Source organism: Pogona vitticeps, chromosome 5, assembly GCF_051106095.1.
Source record: "Pogona vitticeps strain Pit_001003342236 chromosome 5, PviZW2.1, whole genome shotgun sequence".
Classification (NCBI taxonomy): domain Eukaryota; kingdom Metazoa; phylum Chordata; class Lepidosauria; order Squamata; family Agamidae; genus Pogona; species Pogona vitticeps.
In genome coordinates, this window is record NC_135787.1 from 28,060,666 (window position 1) to 28,081,982 (window position 21,317).

General features: G+C 40.0%; 1 protein-coding gene across 2 annotated transcripts in view; it reads right to left on the reverse strand.

Annotated features, from left to right (window-relative positions):
* LOC110083896 (bifunctional heparan sulfate N-deacetylase/N-sulfotransferase 4) overlaps positions 1–21,317 on the reverse strand; it is a 138,951-nt gene that overhangs the window by 62,224 nt on the left and 55,410 nt on the right. Inside the window, exons 3-4 of one of the 2 annotated variants that reach the window (XM_078376626.1) lie at positions 15,374–15,528; positions 1,715–1,900 (exon numbers count right to left, since the gene is read on the reverse strand). In XM_078376626.1, coding sequence (XP_078232752.1) covers positions 1,715–1,900; positions 15,374–15,528 — 341 coding nt within the window. The remainder of the gene's footprint in view (positions 1–1,714; positions 1,901–15,373; positions 15,529–21,317) is intronic. The other variant, XM_078376627.1, reaches the window with a different exon arrangement.

A 21,317-nucleotide genomic window follows, 5' to 3' on the forward strand; every position in this document is an offset into this window, starting at 1 on the left:
TAGCTGTGTTAATCTGTGCAAGGATTATAGGAGAAAACAAAATAAAAATAAAAAATAAAAAAGACATGAACAGCTAAGGCAAATCAAGTGCTACTATGTTTTTGTCTTTTTTAAAAACTCTTTTTATTGTATTTTCATTGAAAATGTTACGACGTCATTTCTAAGGTCGCAACAGCTATTTGTTCACTTGCTTAGAAAATTTGATTAAGTTTGCTCAGCTGAAAAGATGCCCATCGATTAATAAGTTAATGGACTATTCTTAAAAAACACGTGAATTTCTTTTCCCCAGTATAAACCAAATATACAAAATGAGGGTGGTAAGTGCCATCCTAGTGTCTGCCACAAATGGAAAAAAAATACCTTCACATGATCACTCATGTGAAGAGAATACTGCTTACATTGACAGCCTTTGAGCCTCTTCTTTGATTCAAAACTTTCATCCAATGAAATATGCCAAGAAGTATTAGTGTAGGCAAGCAAGGGCAAATGTGTGGCCCTCCAGATGTAGCCAGACTGCAGCTCCTAAACTTATTCTCTGCCAATTATGTTGGCTAGGACTAATGGGAACTGACGTGAGCAACATCAAGAGAGAAACGCAGTCCCTACTTCTGGTGTGGGTCTTTGTGGCCCCCAATTTTTCCCTCTCAAAAAAATCAACCAGACACTCAAGACAAATGTTCAAAATTGTGAAATTAATCTGGGAGGCAAAGAAATAACAGGCCACAAAATCAACACTGTATACTAACTTTTTCTACTGATACAATATTGATTGCCCTCTTGCAAATGTTTCTGATTCCCATCTGCCAAGTTTCCTTGACATTTCCTTTACAAAAAAAATGTTTATCTCTGCCTTTTGGGCCCATCTGTTCCTTCTTGCTGTCTTGGTTGTTACAGCTGCCAACCAGCCAGAGCTTTTCATAGCAGTAATAGGCCAAGTTAATCCTACATAGATATGACCCTGGACCAAGAGCTTTGACCTCATGCCATGACATTCAGTGGAAAAATATAAACAGCTGGACTCTATATTGGCTAGGAATAGTCCCTTCTTCTTCTTCTTCTTCTTCTTCTTCTTCTTCTTCTTCTTCTTCTTCTTCTTCTTCTTCTTCTTCTTCTTCTTCTTCTTTGTCTACTATGGTGACTGCAGTTTTTAGTACATCACAACATAACTGCAGGAGAAATAAGTAAGCCACTCTGAGATAGCTGAGAACATGGATAAAGCATATTGCAATCCAAAGCAGAGATTCAACCAGCAGAACTAGTTTAAGCTATATGTACTTCTCATCTGGATGCTTATGATTGGAATGCTCACTTGCTCTGTAAATCATGTTCTAATTGTACTTAAGATATTATGAAAAAGTAATCAGGAATTTTGTCCATCACCAGACATCTGTAAAATGATTCCGTTAACCCAATCGAAACTGTTTGCACCTATTAATTAAACAAGCTCACCAGCTGGATATTTTCTGCAGTTGCCTCTCTAGCTTCCAATAAATACATGTACAGAGACCAGGCCACCAACTGGGGCAGCTGATTGTCACCAAACATTCTGTCTAAGACAGACAAATTAAATTTGCTATGTCAGTGATGTTTGTTTTTTAAAAGGCTGCTTTTAGAACTCCAAGCAATGTGGGAAATAGCAATGCTTTCAGTACTTATTTGCTTGTTTATTTACTTAGCAGTAACACAAGTATGATGTAATGGAAATGCAATGTACCATGATGCCATTGTGGATGAAGCCCCGCCTGTACCGTGCTGGTTTCAGATGAGGATATTCTTCGGTACTGGTGACTTTAATACCCCAGACTTTCTTCCAGGCTTCATAAAGCTGTATATGAACAGGGTAGACACCAGAATGGTGCGGAGCTACTGCATAGCCCATTTCAGTTGGAATGCCATGTTCCTGAGATAAAGCACAAGAGAGAAAGAGAGAGATCGAAACAAACAAACGGACAAACAAAAGATTACAAGATAGAGAATGATGATAAATATCATCAAATTTAGAATGAACAAGTCTTTGGAACGTTTATCTCTGGTCGATAGCATGCAGGAATGGGAGCGAACATCAACTGAATAGTAGGGATTTGTCCCATTTTCAAAGTTCCTTTAGTTTGGAATATAATCACACTTAATCTCATCTGATTTTAAAAGCTAACCAGCTTCTAGCCTGATTCATACATGGATAGCAGATCATCAGGGATTAACAAGGACCACCATGTAGGGGTAGCAAAGAATTCTGCCTGAAAAGGAGAGAGTTACTGCCAGTTGTTCATACTGGTCCAATAGTTTGGTTCATGGAGTTGATCCAGTGTGATGCAACTTCCTGTGTTCTTACCTATTTTGCTTCATTTTTGGAAAATGCATGTGGCTTGTGATATGTTCCATAATAAAAAGTGAGTCGCATGGTAGTGAGTGGAAGCACAGGTATAAATGCCATCTAATCCAACACTATATTGCGGGCTTTGTCCAGAGCTGTTGCAGTCATCAGATGCTTCAGTGTGTGCCTCCAGCTGCCTGTCCTAAAGTGCGTTGTATACCAGTTTTCAGGTACGCGAACACAATGACACCATTTTGCTTGCCTTCCCTGGATTTTACAACATATTTCAGATGCAATAATGTTTACTTCTTTGCTTCTACCTAGGATATCATGTGATATTTGGCAATGTATCATTAAATTTATGGCAAAGTCACCACAAACCTCATCTATGCCTTCTTCCTTTAATTTTTGGTCCAAATCCCTGTGGTTTAAGACAAATTACATGTAAGATTTTTGTTTTTCACCTTTAAAGATTGGCATGATGTACAGTATAATCAATTTTTGCACAATGTGCAATAAGTGTTTTTTCTCTCTCTCCAACTCCTTAATTTGATATTTATTTTGGGATCCTGCTCTCAGCTTATTTCACTGTTCACTCATTTCTACCTGTTAATATTAATTATAAAGTTTAATGTATTCGCGAAGGCTTTCACGGCCGGGATCTAATGGTTGTTGTGGGTTTTTCGGGCTTCTTGGCCGTGTTCTGAAAGTGGTTCTTCCTAACGTTTTGCCAGTCTCTGTGGCCGGCATCTTCAGAGGACAGCAAACTGTGCTCCGGGTAGGCTTGAGAGTGGGTGGAGTATTTGTGGCTGTGAGAAGGCTAGTTTGTGAGGTAGGCTATTGTCCTAATCAGGAGATGGTTGATTAATGTGTTTTGTTGTGGATGTATTGTTTTGATAAGGAGGGGAGATTATCTGTCCCTGTGGTTGATGGGTGTCATTAGCTGGTCTTTTGTGTGCAGTAATCCCCTGACCTTGTGGCTGGGTAGAGTTCGTTGACCTTTTGCACTCTGTGTTTTTGAGAGCTGGGAGCCAGGTTTTGTTGAGTTTCAGACATTCCTCCTTCCGGTTGAAGTTTTGTTGATGCTTGTGGATTTCAATGGCTTCCCTGTGCAGTCTGACGTAATGATTGCTGGTGTTGTCCAGTATTTCAGTATTTTGAAATAGAATTTCATGTCCGGTTTGTTTTATGGCATGTTCAGCTACTGCAGATTTTTCTGGTTGTTTTAGTCTGCAGTGTCTCTCATGTTCTTTGATTCTGGTGTGGATGCTTCGTTTTGTGGTTCCAATGTACTACTTTTTGGCTACTCCAAAAATGAAATCACAAGAGCCATCAAACCAAGAAAACAACACCAAACTGAAGAAGAAAAACACCCACCCACAAACAAAGTATTTCTGCCATACATCAAAGGGGTCACAGACCGCATGGGGAAACTTCTGGAAAAACACAACTTACAAACAGTATTCAAGCCCACCACAAAAATACAACAAATGTTACGGTCAGCAAAGGACAGAAGGGACCCCCTCACCACTGCAGGAGTATACCGGATACCTTGCAGTTGTGGCCAGGTATACATTGGAACCACAAAACGAAGCATCCACACCAGAATCAAAGAACATGAGAGACAATGCAGACTAAAACAACCAGAAAAATCTGCAGTAGCTGAACATGCCATAAAACAAACTGGACGTGAAATTCTGCTTCAAAATACTGAAATACTGGACAACACCAGCAATCATTACGTCAGACTGCACAGGGAAGCCATTGAAATCCACAAGCATCAACAAAACTTCAACTGGAAGGAGGAATGTCTGAAACTCAACAAAACCTGGCTCCCAGCTCTCAAAAACACAGAGTGCAAAAGGTCAACGAACTCTACCCAGCCACAAGGTCAGGGGATTACTGCACACAAAAGACCAGCTAATGACACCCATCAACCACAGGGACAGATAATCTCCCCTCCTTATCAAAACAATACATCCACAACAAAACACATTAATCAACCATCTCCTGATTAGGACAATAGCCTACCTCACAAACTAGCCTTCTCACAGCCACAAATACTCCACCCACTCTCAAGCCTACCCAGAGCACAGTTTGCTGTCCTCTGAAGATGCCGGCCACAGAGACTGGCGAAACGTTAGGAAGAACCACTCTCAGAACACGGCCAAGAAGCCTGAAAAACCCACAACAACCAATTATAAAGTTCCAGGCTTTTGAACTCCTAAGCAGAGCCTTAGGGAATGCATCTGCCATTATTAGCAGTGCAGAGAAATCTGAGCTTACAGTGTGAGAGTATTGGTACCTCTCAGATAACGGGGATGAAACAATCATTTAGCAATCATTTAACAACCACAGGATTTCCTTTTACCTTTATGTTTAGCTATAATACTCTTAGAAGATGTGAGGAGGAGATGGATTTTACAGCAATTTGTTTCTGAGAAATACCCTGCTTTTAATGCAAAGTATTTAGGAGTAGTTTTGCCTTCAATGGGTGATTAAAACTCATTAGCTGTACAAAAGACCTGTTTCCAAGGAAGAGGAAAATGGTTAGCATTTGTCTGTTGATAGGGATCGATACAGCTGTCAATATTTTCCTTGGGTTCATGGCTATGGAGAGCAACATCATGATTGCCTATATGTCAAAACTTGACACTAAACAACCAAAATTTGGTTTGCTGGTCTATCTGGCAATGCAACATTGTCACATTTACTGTAACATAAATAAGGCAACATGCTTATTGGTGTGACTACAGCATGTAAGGTAAGGGTTCCCCTTGACAATTTTTGTCCAGTCATGTTCAACTCTAGGGGAGGTGTTCTTCCCCGTTTCCAAGCCACAGAGCCAGCATTTGTTCGAAGACAATCTTCCGTGGTCACATGGCCAGGGTGACCTAGACACGGAACACTATTACCTTCTCACTGAGGTGGTCCCTATTTATCTACTCACATTTGCATGCTTTTGAATTGCTAGGTTGGCGGGAGCTGGGACAAGCGACAGGTGCTCCGTCACGTGGATTCGATCTTACGACTGCTGGTCTTCTGACCCTGCAGCACACAAAGGCTTCTGTGGTTTAACCCACAGCGCCATCACATCCCTTTGACTACAGCATGAGGGAAATGCAAATTCACTCACATTCACTTGCTATGAAGTCACACCATCTCTAGCTGCCTGGCCACTTAAAGCAAACAGAAATTGGGTCTCTTTGCTTTAAGTGGTCACACAGCCAGAGATTGGCATGAACTTCCATGCCTTGATAAAAATCTCAAACCTCAGTTGGCCTTGAAATCACTTTTGGCATTGCAAAACTGATGTACTGTGTCAAAGGAAAACCCATAGGGCTATGTTCTGTTAGCATTTCGTTGTGTGGCAATCCAAGCAAACATACTAGAATGTTGTTTCTCCATTTGAAATATCAATACATGGCAGAAGTATGCTGACAATGGTTAACCAGGAAAGATGTTAATTATAAGGAAATGGGAAAGTTCACAAGAGTCTGCATCAAGATTTTGTAGGAAAATACTGTCAGCAGGTGACTCGACAAAGAAAACATCTCTAGTTGTACATTAGGATTGATGTCAGCAGGATAAAATCAGACAGTGGAAAGAATGCAGCATATTATTGAAAGGAAATTTAATATCCTCCTCTCATACCTGCTGGACATGATACTCAATATGTAATAAACTGGAGGGCTGCTTTGTCAAAAGGAAATCCTTGTGTTCCATATTGAAAATGTAAATGTAAAAAAGAACATTTATTTGCTACATCCCACCCCCAAGCAATAGCAGAGTTTCAAAGACAGATACAGTATTCTAGCCTCAGTTGAATTTCCTCATGGCACCTGCCACTGCTTCTGTTATAAAGCAACATTATACACCCATCATCTTCACAAGTGCTAAAAAGTGCAATATTTACCCCTGAAATGTGAATGATAAATTCTTAACACTTTTGGATTTAACTTTGGTAGCTATGGACAATGTAAAAAGATCCCCTGTCATATGTTTACATCTTGCAAAAATGAAATAGTGCAGTTTTCTTTAGCTAGTGGCACCCTGATGCTCCACATTTTAGTATATTTATTTGAATTCATAAGGGAGCACATTCAAATTCTACTTTGTACTATGCATTAAGATTTTACATTCAGGAATACATAACCCTGATTTAGGACAATGGAGTAATTTTTATGGAGCATATTAGCGGAGATAGGAAAATATGAATCTTTTTGTGCCACTACTCCAAAATCACCTCAAAGCCAGTATGCCCGCTGACTACACTGATTATAGGATCCTGAGATCTATTGTGGGGAATGAAAAAGAATCTTGATAATCTTCAAGTAATATCTCAAACAACTTGAGATTCATTGTGTGAGGTGGAGGAACAATGCATGTGTCTCTGAGAACATCCCATTATGGAAGGAGAAACAGTTTAATCGTGAGGAATACATTTGCCCCATGATCCATCAATGATCCTTTCCATGATGAAAGTTGCATTTTGAAGGTGGTGCCTGGATTTGGATATTCTGGAGAAGTGCCTCCAAATATGGCTAATTAAAGTAAATGCCTATTTCAGCCACAGCTTAGAATCAGACACAACCAGTGGTTGACGAATTCTAGCAATTAGTCAGAAAATGTAAAACTTCCGAGCTCTAGGTTTGCTACAGCAAATTTTAACTTTCTAAGAGTTTGAAATAAATAAAAGAGTTTTGTCCTCCTGTTGGCATAACAAAGCTATATGAAGAAGTGAGCTCTGCTGAATTGTTTTCAGTTTTGTCACAAAGAGAGTGGTGATAAGTCGGCTCTCAGCACTTTCTAAGCTGCCACCTTGCTGAATTAAAAGATTTACGTAAGCTCTTATCTACTTTTAGTGCTAGGACATTTTTGTTCCCTAGGATTATTGTTCAGGTACGTTGAGACTTCCTGTTAGAGAATTTTATTTTGTTTTATTATTGTTTTGTACTACGTCAGCTTAATGCTTTATTTTATTTTATTTTTGTACATTTCTTTTCCTTTCTGTAGATGGAGTGTAGTTGATGTCTCACTTTGGTGAATGTACCAGCCATCCTTCCAGCTGTCAATTTTTCGTATTTTAAAGGATTACATTTTCATCCTGCCGTGTTCAATTCAAGCCTACAGCTTTTCTGCATAAATTGTTAATGATTGCGCGAGAGGCTCTGACTTGTGAAAATTCTGGGCACAATCCAGTTTCAACTGAAGCCAATGGAGGAGAAACTCCAATTGATTTTCATGGCGCTGCCTTGCTTTATGCATGACTATAAGAAAGACGTTAGGGTGCCCAACAACCATGGAAGCAAAATCAAAGCATGTGGCGAGGCTCTTATAATCTACAGTATTTCTACGGTGACAGATGAGGTTTGAGCTGGGGAAAGGGAGGGCAAAGCAGTTTCTATAGAAGTGAGCTTACAAGATGAAAAGCAAGAGTCAAAGGGTAGCTCTTGGAGATACACCCAAGTTTAAATTTCAAAGAGACTGCAGCACTTTTTAAGAGCACCTGTTGTTATTACCGCTTTATATCTCAAAATATGTCAAAAGGGAAAACCTGGGAGGACAGATTGCCTTTAATAGCGCTAACTGCAGTATACCAGCCCAGGCATTTGGAAAACGCCACCAATAGTCTAGCTGTGTGTGTTTAATTCCTGTTGCGTATTTTAAGGGTGTGATGTATTTGTTTTCACCCCACAGGTTTTTGTACCTGGCAAAAGACAGCTTTGTATTTTATTATAAAATGGGAATGAACAACATTATGAGGATAGTAAACTTGCAAACAATCTGGCTGGAGAACACTCTAGATGTCCTAAACACTGGCTATTTAGAGGGAGCTTATGTGGGAATATCTTTACCTACAGATCAGAAGACATGCACACTTTTTCCAAGAGTTTCTATTTTTATGCAACATGTGAAAAGTATGCCTTCCACTGTTGCTTTTTATAAAATGTGAAGAACAACATCTGCAGAAGAAGAGGTCAGAGTTCTACAGTAGCTGGATGGATTTCCTCTATGCATAGATCTCTCCTCTTCATGTTCATTGTGTTTTAGGTGATGAAAGCAATAGTAGAGCTCATAGGATTAGTATGCTGTCCTCCTCATATGCTGAATAAACACGGTTACAAATATCTGAATTTGACTATAATTGACCAAAGATGGCAAAAGTTGCTTTGTTGGACTACAGATTAGAATTTAGAACTGCAGAACTGCAAGGGGACTCTATGAACCATGAAAGGGGACTCTATGAACCCCTGTCAAGGGACCACAGTGGGGAATTGAACTCCCAGCCTCTCACTCCAAAGCCAGATACCTAAACCTATCCAGCCAATACCAGTTACTATGTTGGCTGCCATATATAATCTAGAAAAGTAACTTTTCCTGTTTTTATATTAAAGATAGCCAACAGTGATTTTAGAGTAATTGGCATTTCTCTGACAAAGAGATTAGTCTGTTATACAATCCCTAGTTCTGGGTGAATTTAGGGATTCCCCTAAAATAAATCTACTTAATATGGATTATTTATCTTGCTTTTTTCTCCTCTATTTCCCTCGTTAAACAAAGGTTCATTATTGCCTTCCTATTTTATTAAGTTACCTACTGCTTTTTCCCTATTTCATTTTCCACTGAGGGCAACATCTCCAGCAGGGAATAAAGTGTGATGAGTTCCGCAGTAATTTACAAAAACTAGGATGGATAACATTAAAATATGAAAAACAGATGAGCTTTCAAGTGCTATAGAACTTTTTTCACTTTAGACATTGTATTGTTGCGGGAGGAGGAAAAAAAGAGAAAAGCACAAAAATCATCCTGGTGAGATGCCGAGGCCTCAAAAATGTTTAGTTAACATAAAATCCAAAGGTAGAGGCTTTAGTTAACATAAAATCCAAACCGGTAGAACCAGCTTGATGTATCAGGTTGCTCTGCAGGAGATACCTCAGAGGAACCTGACATTTTGTACAAGGACCAAGCTTTTGTTTTTTCTAGGAGAATACTATGATTTGTTCAAGCTCCAAAAGGCCAGGAAACTGCTACTTTTAAGGGCAACAACCTTGGGTAATGAATTATTTGGGCCATATGGGTGTAGCAGCATGCTTTGGTGAACTCCAGCTTCATCACCACCTTCCACTTGGAGTGGTGGAGCCAAATTCCCAGTGGCAGCATAGTGGAGCAGGCTACCAGATTTGTCTGTACGTGGGAATGGACACATGGAGTCTGTGTACCTGAATCTACCATTCAATGTTGCAACCCTCAAAAGTTGTAGTCTCCGAATGTTTTGTAGCTTGAGTAAACATGGAAAGCTCTTAGCTATATGTATTAAATTGAAAGGTTGCTGATTAATTGAATTATTCATCTACACAGCAAGTGATTTTAAGTCCTTGAGACCTATTTAGGTGCTAGCCTGAGACTGCCATTCAGAAGCTGTGGAGATGCTGCTTGATAATACAGCTGCATGAGAGCAGAAGGCTGATGTTATCTCCTTCACTGGATAGCACTTTTTATTTCTTCTCTTTATACTAGGCCCTTGCATTGTATTGGATGAATTTGTAAATGCTGAATTGGCATATTTGTTCATTTCAAACCACAGAAGAAGGGAAAAAACCCACCAATTATTGAAGGAGTGAAGCAACACCTCTGCAGATCTCTCATCTTAAATCTAACATTCATACATTACAATCAGGAGTGGGGAAAGAAAGAGAAAAACAAACACTGGAAAAAGGAGAATATGCTCAATACTTTAGATATGACTCTTCCTTGTCTCTTCTCCTGTGAAGTCATTAATTAAAACATCAGATTTGATGATCTGGCCTTGTTATGTTGTGTTTTGCCAATCATGGGAAAATCAAGCACCTGGTAAAGAATTGGGTCTGAGTGTCATAAAAAGGACATAAGGTAGCTCAGTTCCAATCCATGTGTCCTTTATTCAGCTATAAGAGTGGGTTCGGAACTCTGCACATCCCGGCTCTTCAAGCACTTTCCCTCTCTCAAGTCTTCTACATGACTTTATTTCCATTTTCTCAGCATCACCTCCCAGAAACTTCTCAGAAATGCTCTTAGAATCAACACAGGCTCAGGCCCTGCAGCAATCTGTGCATGTACAGAAGAATATGTGTGTCTCCTGCCAGAAATGACATTTTACAGGGTTATACGACCACAATCAGGAGTGAATAGAGGAGTAGTTGAGAGCAGATCCTGCTCTTGTTGGCTTTTTTTTTGTAAATAAAAAACATTTTTGGTTAGTCTGCAACCAAACCAAGTGATCCCTAATCATTCCAAACAATGTTAATGTGATCTCTAGTCAACTTGATATTAAAAGGCCTCTAGGTTAGCTCAGATATTCACTTCTTGATCTTTTCTAAATTGTTTTCCTCCTACAACCAAATCTGCGTTTGGAGCACATGGCATAGACCCTCTGCTAGGTTCATAGGCAGAGATAAATACCAACAGTTGGGTCCAGAGTATACCCTTCACCGGTGCTATCCACTCTTAATAAGCCACCTCTTCTCCCTGCTTTTTGCAGTGCAGAAAGTTTGTCTGCCCTAAATAGTGTTTCCTGGGGGTTGGGTTGGCTGTCGTGGGGGAGAGAAAGGTGGGAATTCTTTTTCCTCCAGCCCATTTCCTTGTGCCTACCTCAGCATCACACACAAGCATCACATTCGACTATCATTTTAGCTTAGGTTTGGGAATTATGACCCTTATGTTTGCATGAACAATTTTTATAGCATTGTAAGTAGATGCAATAAACCATGGCTACAGTAAATGTAGTACTAAAAAGGCACATTACTGATATCTCTCTTTTCTCAGTTGAGTTTATTGAAGAAGTCTTGTGGTAGTTTTAGATCTTACCCTAGTCTGTTTTTAGGTGGAACACAATCAATATTTAACTGGGAGGGGTATTGTTCTTTCGCAACTCTCAATGGCTGAAATGCTATTGCGTAATTTATGCCTGAAGAAAGGTGATGGGGTCACAGGCAGGGAACAATTTTCAGTAACTGAAAACTTTCTACCTCTGTCCATGGCTTTTCCAACCCGCATGCAATCCCTTTCATCATATGGAAGCTGTGGGATGGAGGGAGGATGTTTTTAATTACCAAAAATTGCACCCTGATGGTAATGTCATCTGGTGGCAAAAGTTTTTAATAATAGGCAATGAACTATGTAACAAGATTTCAGTCAGTGATCAGTTTCTAACACACCGTTCCACTCAGAAACATCATAAATGCAGACTTCTAGATGTCTTCAAGAATTATCTGGAAGACCAGAGCATTATGCCTGCTTTATCAAGAGAATTCTATAAAGAAGTCCAGTGCCAAAATGAAGGAGGGATAGGGGCATACTTAGTAAATGGGTTGACTAGGAACACTGCCAAGAAACTCTTCAATTTAATTTGGTTTATTTGTTTGGACCAATAGCCATAACAAAAAGCTATGAATGAGGTAAAAACAAACAGAGAGAAAAAAAATCAATCAATACATATAAAACAACACACATTAATATGCCTAACAAGCTTTTGTTTAAGCTGTTAAATTTCATTAGCCTCCTAAAATAATGTATACCTAATGTTGACTGAAAGAAAGAAAGAAAGAAAGAAAGAAAAAAAGAAAGAAAGAAAGAAAGAAAGAAAGAAAGAAAGAAAGAAAGAAAGAAAGAAAGAAAGAAAAGAAAGAAAGAAAGAAAGAAAGAAAGAAAGAAAGTTGATTAAATCTCTGTGTTTATCTCTGCTTAATAACTATATACTGTTAAGTTGGCTCTGCCTTGTGGTGGCCCTTTCCTGGGTTTTTAATGTAAAGAATGCTCAGAAGTGGTTTACTGTTCCCTTCTTCTAGAGTCTTCTGGGACTGTGTTGCTTGTCTAAGATCATGAAGGCTGTCTCTTCTCCCAGGAAGCATAGTGGGAAATCAAACTTTCTCCTAGCACATCTGTGTCCTTCTCTTTTAGTATAAGAGCATCAGATTTTAAATAACATTAAAAATATATAGTGGGCAAGTGGGACTTGCAACAAAATGTATAGAACAGTCAGCTCCAACGAGCCAGTTGCAATCTCTTTCATGGCCTTCCATTAGATCTCCCTTCTCTCTTTCCCACCTAACAGTGAACCATAGCAAATAAATGTGCTCAGTCTCATCAAGCTACTGGAGTGTATACTCCATTTATTTATTTATTTGTATATTGTGCAGACTTTGGGTTCTCCATGATATCTTCCTCTTGTGCTCACAATGAGTCATTTTGGCTACATGAGGTTTCGTATCCAGAAAATGGTCAGAATCCTACTGGTGTTCACAGAAAGTTTGTGTAACTTGCCACAGCCAGTTGATGAAGGCTGGGGTGTGTCTCTGTCATGTGCCTGATTATATGGCAAACAGCACAACTGAGATGCACCCTGGCATCTTAAGAGCAATTAGCTACAGCAAATGATGTGCAACTTACAGGAATGCCAATGGAATTCCGACCAGCTAGTCTGCTATTAAAATATTTGATGCCCTGCTGTGAATTGCAATGTAGGAAAAAAAATCAGCCTTTCAACCTGATACAGAACATAGTCAAGACAGTATGGTGGTATTCTGAAGAATACAATAACAATGAAACTGACAGATGTTCATGTTCCTTATCATCAGTGTCTCAGCTTCACATTCACAGTTCTCTGCATTATGACCACTTTATCAGTGTGAGGTGCAGAGAGTCTGAGCACAGAGCACTCATTTTAAAAACACCACCACCATTGCCACTACCATTGCAAATACTCTCTCTGCATTGGCACCATATGAGTATGTTGTCTCAAACAGACACCTGCAAATTCAGGTAGAACTGCATGAATACATTTTGCTTGGGAGACAAGAGAGTTTGTTTCCTTCTGTTATTGCCACTGAGTGCTCAGTACAAACCGCGCACCATTTCTGATGTTAATTCCTTAGAGGGAACAATTAACTAAACGACAACTTGAGCGGCTACAGCAGAGACAAAACATTCCCCGTGACTGGGCTGTAGGTGTAAATATTACTTTTCTTCCATGCTGAATCTTATTACCCTGTCACTAGCAAATAGGGAGCTTACAGTTACACCATGTGTCAGAAATACTTTCAACGGCCATGGCAAGATTTCTCAGAAATGATGTATTTAGAAGGCTTTTAAACTTTTTCAGTTTTTTTTTCTTGATTGGGGGGGCAGTGATTTGAAGTCTATTTAAATATCTGGGATCAGCAAAACATGGTGATTATCATGTTCTTGCATCCTAATAATCATGTAATGATTCCAGGCTAGAGAGTGAGGAGAATGCCTACACCCTATGAAGTGACAAAAGCACTTTCAGGTTTTGCTGTCAGAGTGGACATTAGCAATGCAATTCTACTCTGAAGTAAATCCCATGGGGTTCAGTGAGGCTTCCTTTCTTCTGCTGATTTTATCCTAGGAGTGGACTGTCAGTTTCTGGTTTCTCTGAAGTCCCCCCCCCCAAGATGGAGCATTTGAGCTGCTTTGTCCCCACCCCACCCCTTTATTTGCTTGGCTCCCAAGAAGCATGATAGGGACGTGGTGGTGCTGTGGGCTAAACCGCAGAAGCCTGTGCTGCAGGGTCAGAAGACCAGCAGTCGTAAGATCGAATCCATGTGATGGAGTGAGCTCCCATCGCTTGTCCCAGCTCCCACCAACCTAGCGGTTCAAAAGCATGCAAATGCAAGTAGATCAATAGGGACCACCTCGGTGGGAAGGTAACAGCGTTCTGTGTCTAAGTCGCACTGGCCATGTGACCACGGAAGATTGTCTTCGGACAAACGCTGGCTCTATGGCTTGGAAACGGGGATGAGCACCGCCCCCTAGAGTCGAACATGACTGGACAAAAATTGTCAAGGGGAACCTTTACCTTTACCAAGAAGCATGAGATCTACCAGGATTTGCTTGCAAACCATTGTGTACCTAAATCTCTTCAGCACAAAGAGCATCAGGTTCGGCAGTTGGTTCCTAGGAAATGCAAATACAAGGAGGAGGGGATGCAGTGGCTGCTGTGCATGGATTAAAGCAAAAGGCGCATGTCCAAAATGACGAGAAGGGAAAGAGAGCTAGATAGAGGCAGCTGTAGTGTGTTTCCCCCCCTCCATTGCATCTCCATCACTCACCACTAAGCAGCCAAACCATTTTGCCTTTGCTTTGCCCTTCTTAACATCTCAGTAGACTTTGGGATGGCTTCTTGCAAATTCCATCTTGGTGTGTGCATGATTTCTCCTACTTGTCTTCTTCCCAGCTTTGTTTTTAACTGGCAAGTGATACATCTTTTGGTCGCTTGCCTGTCACTAAAGATGGGAAGGAAAGTTGTGTATGTGCAGGTCTTTTAAGTTAACCTGTTGACTAGTGCATCAGCACTAAAGCTGCAAAATGACCTTGTGCTAAATTCCTATTCCTGGTTCAATCTTCTGAATTAAATTAAAAAAACTCCAAACCAAACTGACATATTTCTTTCTGTTTTGTATTCTGCTTCTTTAATAATGGTTGGATTGTATGCTGTTTTATTGTTGCAGTTACATTTTTTTACATTGCATGCTACAAACTACCAAAAGAACTTGGGTTAGCTGTCAATTTAACAGTTCAACAATAAATAAATATTGATCAGGAATAAATGGAAGTAAAATTCACCCTCATTTTCAGAACAAATAAAATTTGACAAATGTAACTATTCCAAGCACAGAGAGGGTTGTGTTTTTCCAGCTTGCTTTAAGTGTGTAAATAAAGCGAAACAAAATAGACCGTATTGCCTGTCCGAGTGTTTTTCCCTAATGTCTTCCAGTTTTGAGCTAACAGCAATTGAATGTCCATTCTGTTAGGACTAGCGACAGTTAGTTAGTTAGTTAGTTAGTTAGTTAGTTAGTTAGTTAGTTAGTTAGTTAGTTAGTTAGTTAGTTAGTTAGTTAGTTAGTTAGTTAGTTAGTTAGTTAGTTAGTTTGTTTGTTTGTTTGTTTGTTTATTTATTTATTTATTTCCAGCCTATCTGGTCTTACGACCACTGTGGCCATTGTTAAATATTCAGCATGGATCTGCTCTTCAAGCTGTTTGGAGACTGCAGATACTCACTAATGCAAAGTCCTTGTTGAGAATCATCTGTTCCACTAGCGATGACTCATTATGGAAGAGATGAGGTTGCATGTGACTCCACATGTGAGGAAACCACCAGAACTCATCCACAGAACTCAACAACAAGTCATCACCTTCATCTTCTTCAATAGTTCCTGTGAAATGAAGAAAGGCGTGGGTAATATCAGGGCTTTTGAGGCCGTGGGATTTGCGTCAGAAATAATGCTTGAAGATTGTTTTTTTTAAAAAAAAAAAACCAGAAATATTTAATGAAAGATCGTATACTGCTTAACGATTATACTTTACCAAAGAAGTATGGTTAATAGTAATCTCATGTAGGATTCCATGCACTTGCTGTCATATATAAATGGGTTTCTGGTACCTACGTGTGTAGCATTTGAACATCAGGAATTGGTAGCCTAACTGCTGTTCAGGAGTTTAACCTGAAAGCATGAGGGACTGGGACTGTGGTGGTGACATAGAAATGCAGCTGAGTCCCTCACCCCCCATCCCCACTGAGAAGGAAGACATTTCACTTATTCATTACAAAAGTTTGCAAAGGCATCTGTAAATGAGCTGAGCTGAATGTGCATACAGAGTTTTCATGACTGGGAACTCTACTGAAGCAGGGGTTTTAATCATGGGGAAATGGTTTAAACATGCTGCCCCCTCTATGCTGTCCAATAACATCTGAATGGGGGTCTAGTCATGGATGCTTTACACCAACAGCCACTTTTTATGCAATGCCAACTGCAGAGAACCCAGGATACTGAAGTATTTAAACGTAACATTATGTCTGATTTGCTCCTAAAGATTAACCTAGCAAAAGAGCTGCAGCACTGGAATCTACTTGTACCATTATAGACTAGGTTATCATATATGGAGTGTACCTATCCAATCCAATCAGCAGGAAATACCCTGTGAAGCCTTCTACTACCACAGGAAGTCTGGTGGGCAAGGATGTATGAAAGCCTTCTTCGCTGCAGAGCCTAGCCTGTAAAAATCACATCTCAGGAGATCTGTTTCATCCCCCCACCCTGATACTTCCTAGCTACAGTGAGCAGTTGCAAGCATAGCAGTTATGAGATTACAAATCAAGATGTTACCAATTCATGTCTACCATCTACTCATGATGTTGTCCTTAATAAAATACTGATAAATCAGTCTCTTCCATATGCTGTTTGACTGCAACCCCCACCTTTTCTTATTGTTGTCCATGCTGGCTAAGAGTGGGGGTGGCAGCCTGAGAAATGCCCCAGTGCAATCCTAACTCAAAAGATATGTCTGCCTGCCTGCCCATCCCCCATCTCATTTGACTGTCTGTCTATCTATCATTTTAATTTATCCACCCAGACACCCAGAATGGCACAGACCACAATACCATTACGTAAATAACAAAGAATAGCAAACACAACAAATTATAAAATATTTCAGTTACCCATAGCCTAAAGTCTACAGTTTAATCTTATTTGCATCACCATATAATGAATATTTGTCACATAGGTGATGGAATTACAGTTTCCTAACATCCAAAGGCTTTACATTCCTTCCTGAATTCCTGCAGGGATGTCGTATTTTGCAGGAAGAGAATTCCAAAGCGTAAGAGCAATATGAAAATATGTTTTCCTAAACAGGACAGCTTTAATGGTTGGGACCTTTAGAACTGACATTCTGGATGACTTCAATTGGTACAGGGGTTCATATAGGGAGAGGTGGTCCAGAGGATATGGGGATAGGATTAGGCACAAGCCTTTTCCTGTCGTTTTAGAGATTTGCTAACAGAAGGAGCTGCCAGCAGAACTACTAAGATCTGTTAGCTAGAAAGGTGGGGTTTCAATCACCATGAATGCAGTTGTTTGATCTTTAAGAACGTAGAAACAGTGGGCTGAAATTACACCAGATTTTTCATTGGTGTAAAATCAGTCTTGAAGTACTGTTTTTAAACATAACAGAAGGAATGAAGGCAATGATTAAGATGCAACCAACCCTAGTAAGGCTGCTTCTTTTTTGAATCTATCTTTCTCAAATCTACCTAGTTTTCCTCTACTGGCTGCTCTACAGTTGTTTTGGACTGCAGTTGACATGGCCAATGAGGAAAGATCACGAGAGCCAAAATCCAGAACATTTAATAGCTCCAGGTTAAGGAAGGTTCTTTAAACTGTGATGGTGGCATAGGGTTGTTATCTAAGTATACCAAGACAAGTATATTTGATGAACCTTTTTTCCATCTGAAAACAACAACAGTGGTCTCCAATGCTTTGTAAACAGGTTCCAATTCTTTGTAAAATTCACTAATGAAAATAATGAAAGATTAAAGGTTTTTTCACCGGACTTGCAACATCCATATTGCCTGGTTTTGTTTGTGGAGCAGGACCTATGTTTAAGCAATCCATTTCTTTGCTTTTGATCTCCAGATTTTAGCAGTTGCCCTGTGCTAGAGGGCATCATTTACTTTTTTGAGTTCTTTCTGATAATCTCTTTATTGTCCAAATCACTAATGTGTACAAGCAGTTATGTATAGTAATAAAATACAGCATGAAGAGAATACTTGATATAAAGGTAAATACATCATGATACATCCATGTATCATATTTGCCTAATGCACATAATTGCTGGTGGACTTCAATAACCTGGATTGGGGGGGCACAAAATCATAGATGAAGGGATGGAACTGAAAAGTTTCAGAGTTTTCTGCTGGGGAAAACTAGACATGGACTATAACTGATCTTCAAGCCTCACTGTTACATCCAAAGTGGAGTGTTATACATGTCAGAGTCATGCCATTGGAAGAGTAACGTAACATGAAGGAGCATGCAGGAGGAATCGATTCAACCTTATTGTTAGACTCCTATTAATTAATTCAATACCTTTTAAGAGGTATTTAATTGTTCTAGCAAAATGAGCAGTCTTGCTGTTTCACTGGTTACCAACTGAGATACAACATGCTGCCTTTATGTATAGAGGAGGAGGATGTAGGAAATTTACAGTCTTGCCAGTGGAACTCTACCACATAGAAGAGTCCCTCCCCCCCCCCCGTTTTCGAGACAGTATATTAACCTAAATGGTTTAGAAAACATTATCTTGCTATTTTTAGTGTCTTCTTATTCTGCTCTTCTGGTCAATAAATATAGTTTGCTCGTGGGCAATTTCAGTTTCAGTGCATCCGGAATGGTGTACCTCACTAGTCTATTTGGGCTTCTGAAATTACAAATGTAAGACCCCTGCTAGGTCAAAGCAAAGTCATCTAGCTCAACATCCTGCTTCACACTTTTCCTCCTAAAAGTCTGTTAAGCAATGGAGGAGGACATTAACCCTCCACTCTCTTTACCCTGCTCCTTAAATTACTGCTCAGTGACACTCTGCCTCTGAAATAAGGATTTAATAACCATTTGCACAGAAATATCCCCCAAAGTAGATGCCTCTCTTCAGAAGCCCATAAACAGGATTAGGATGAGCAGAGTCCCATCACAGCTTGTCTTAATTTTGCAAGCAGCACCTCTCCTTCATTGATCCTCTTTCCGAAGGGACCAGTAACTTGTTCAGTGCCCCAGGATAGAGCAAGTGGTGATCACTTGGCAGGACCTTAGTAGAACGTTTTGCCTGCTGGGTATAGGAACGGGATATTCACTCTTTGCTAATCTGAACAGGGAGGGGTCGCATCATGATAACAGCATCAAAGCTTGGAAAAATTACTTTTTTTCTGCACTGGAATCTCCCAGTCATGCTAGCTACAGGATTCCGGGTGTTGAAGCCCAAAAAGCTATTTCTGCAAGCTCTGCAAGCTCATGGGACGTGGTGGTGCTGTGGGCTAAACCGCAGAAGCCTGTGCTGCAGGGTCAGAAGACCAAGCAGTCGTAAGATCGAATCCACGCGACGGAGTGAGCTCCCGTCGCTTGTCCCAGCTCCCGCCAACCTAGCGGTTCGAAAGCATGCAAATGCGAGTAAATAAATAGGGACCACTTTGGTGGGAAGGTAACAGTGTTCCGTGTCTAAGTCGCACTGGCCATGTGACCACGGAAGATTGTCTTCGTACAAACGATGGCTCTATGGCTTGGAAACGGGGATGAGCACCACCTCCTAGAGTCGAACACGACTGGACAAAAATTGTCAAGGGGAACATTTATCTTTACCTGGGTGTGATAAGAGAATATAATGAAGAATGTGATGATTATATGAAGCCCAGTCTATAACGTCTGAAGGCACTTGATAGTCCCAATTAAAGTAGGCCAGCAATGGCTCTACTGAACAGGACTATATAAAGTGTCGGCTCACCATTCAGAGGGTCTCCACTTATTGAGACTAGCAACTGGATTTCAGCCTGTCACTTATAAATATGTCTGATTTTTTTGCCCTTCTGGAATGCTCATTTCACTTTTGAGTTTCAGGATGGAGAAAATAACTGTCCATGAAAGCACAAGTCAATAAGGCACAGTCATTTCAATGCACTAATAAAACATGTTCTGCTTCTTACAATAAAAGCCTCCTTGGGTAAACAAGCCACATTTATGGTAATTAAAGAATACCTCACCATGTTTTATTTATAATGAGTCAATAAAGTGCATGTTTGCATGGGGAATATTTTGACATTCTACGTTCAAGCGACAAAGCCACCATACCAGATTTAAAAGTAAGGCTCACTTTAACTCTAAAATGCTTGACTAAATTCACATTACAGTGGTTCCCTTGATGGAAGGCCCCACCATGCCTCAACATATTTAGTAGTTTCACATTATTTTAGTGAGCCTTATAAAACCCCGGGGAATACACAGTCATAGGTACATGGACACTATCTCGGTCTTGGCACCGTCACAAATTCAATATTGATACTGTTCAAGTCAACTGGGAAATAGAAAACTTGAACAGTTGGCATGTGATATAAATTTTTGCCATTGAGCTCCCAGAGGACACAGGGACAGACAAGCAAAATATAATCAAAGTGGCAAGTCAGATTTTCACAGCTCTAAGTAGGAAAAAACTTCTTATTAGGAAATTTGACAGCATTTTAAAAATAGAAGTTGCCCCATCATTTATATAGACATGCCATTTTTAAATGTGCATGTATTTGGGAAGATTAGGGTTACATTCACATAATCCACTCTCTGTATGCCTTTCTAAGACTACTGATGCTACTCAAGAGGGAACTTATATTTTTTCACCATTTGAATTGTAACATGACAACTATTGGGCTTTATTTATTTATTTATTTATTTATTTATTTATTTATTTATTTATTTATTTATTCATTCATTCATTCATTCATTACAGAGCACTGCACAATTTTCAGTCTTGAATGCAGAGTGGTCTGATAGGTAGTCACTCACTTCCAAGAGACCTACTCTGCTTTTTTTGCACTTTGTGTATGCTTTCATGAACTGTGTTATTCACCACTTTCCACAACAGAATCCTGGCACTGAAAAAACAAAAACTAAACAACCCCCCTCTCCCCGAAAAAAAACCCCTTAGGATGAGGTCTTTATCAATGTGGTACAAAGTAAACTTTCTTCATCTTTTTGTAGACATCCAATTCTTTCAGTTATATCCAATGGTGGCTTTATGCTAGACAAGAGGGGGTTTCTCATCAGTCAGTTGGCTTTTGCCAGCTTTCATATTCCAAATCTATTCTTCTTCTCTATGTGATATTGCAGCGGGTTCCCTAATGCTCATCAGTAGCTTTCCTGGTGGGATCGGTAGGTTACAGGAGATTGCACCGTGTAAGGGAGATTGGCAAAAACTAGGAGCTCCACCTTGGTCAGACAAAGGTGTTTTCTATTGAAGGGGTCATCAATCCCCAGTCCACAGCCCAGTGCTGGTTTATGGGCTTGCCAGAACTGGGTCATGGATACTGATCTCCACCCACCCCCCGCACACATGTGGGGGGCGTGTCATGCTCACGATGGGTGTGTCATGCTTGCGTGGTGGGTTTCATACCCCCCACGCATGGAGC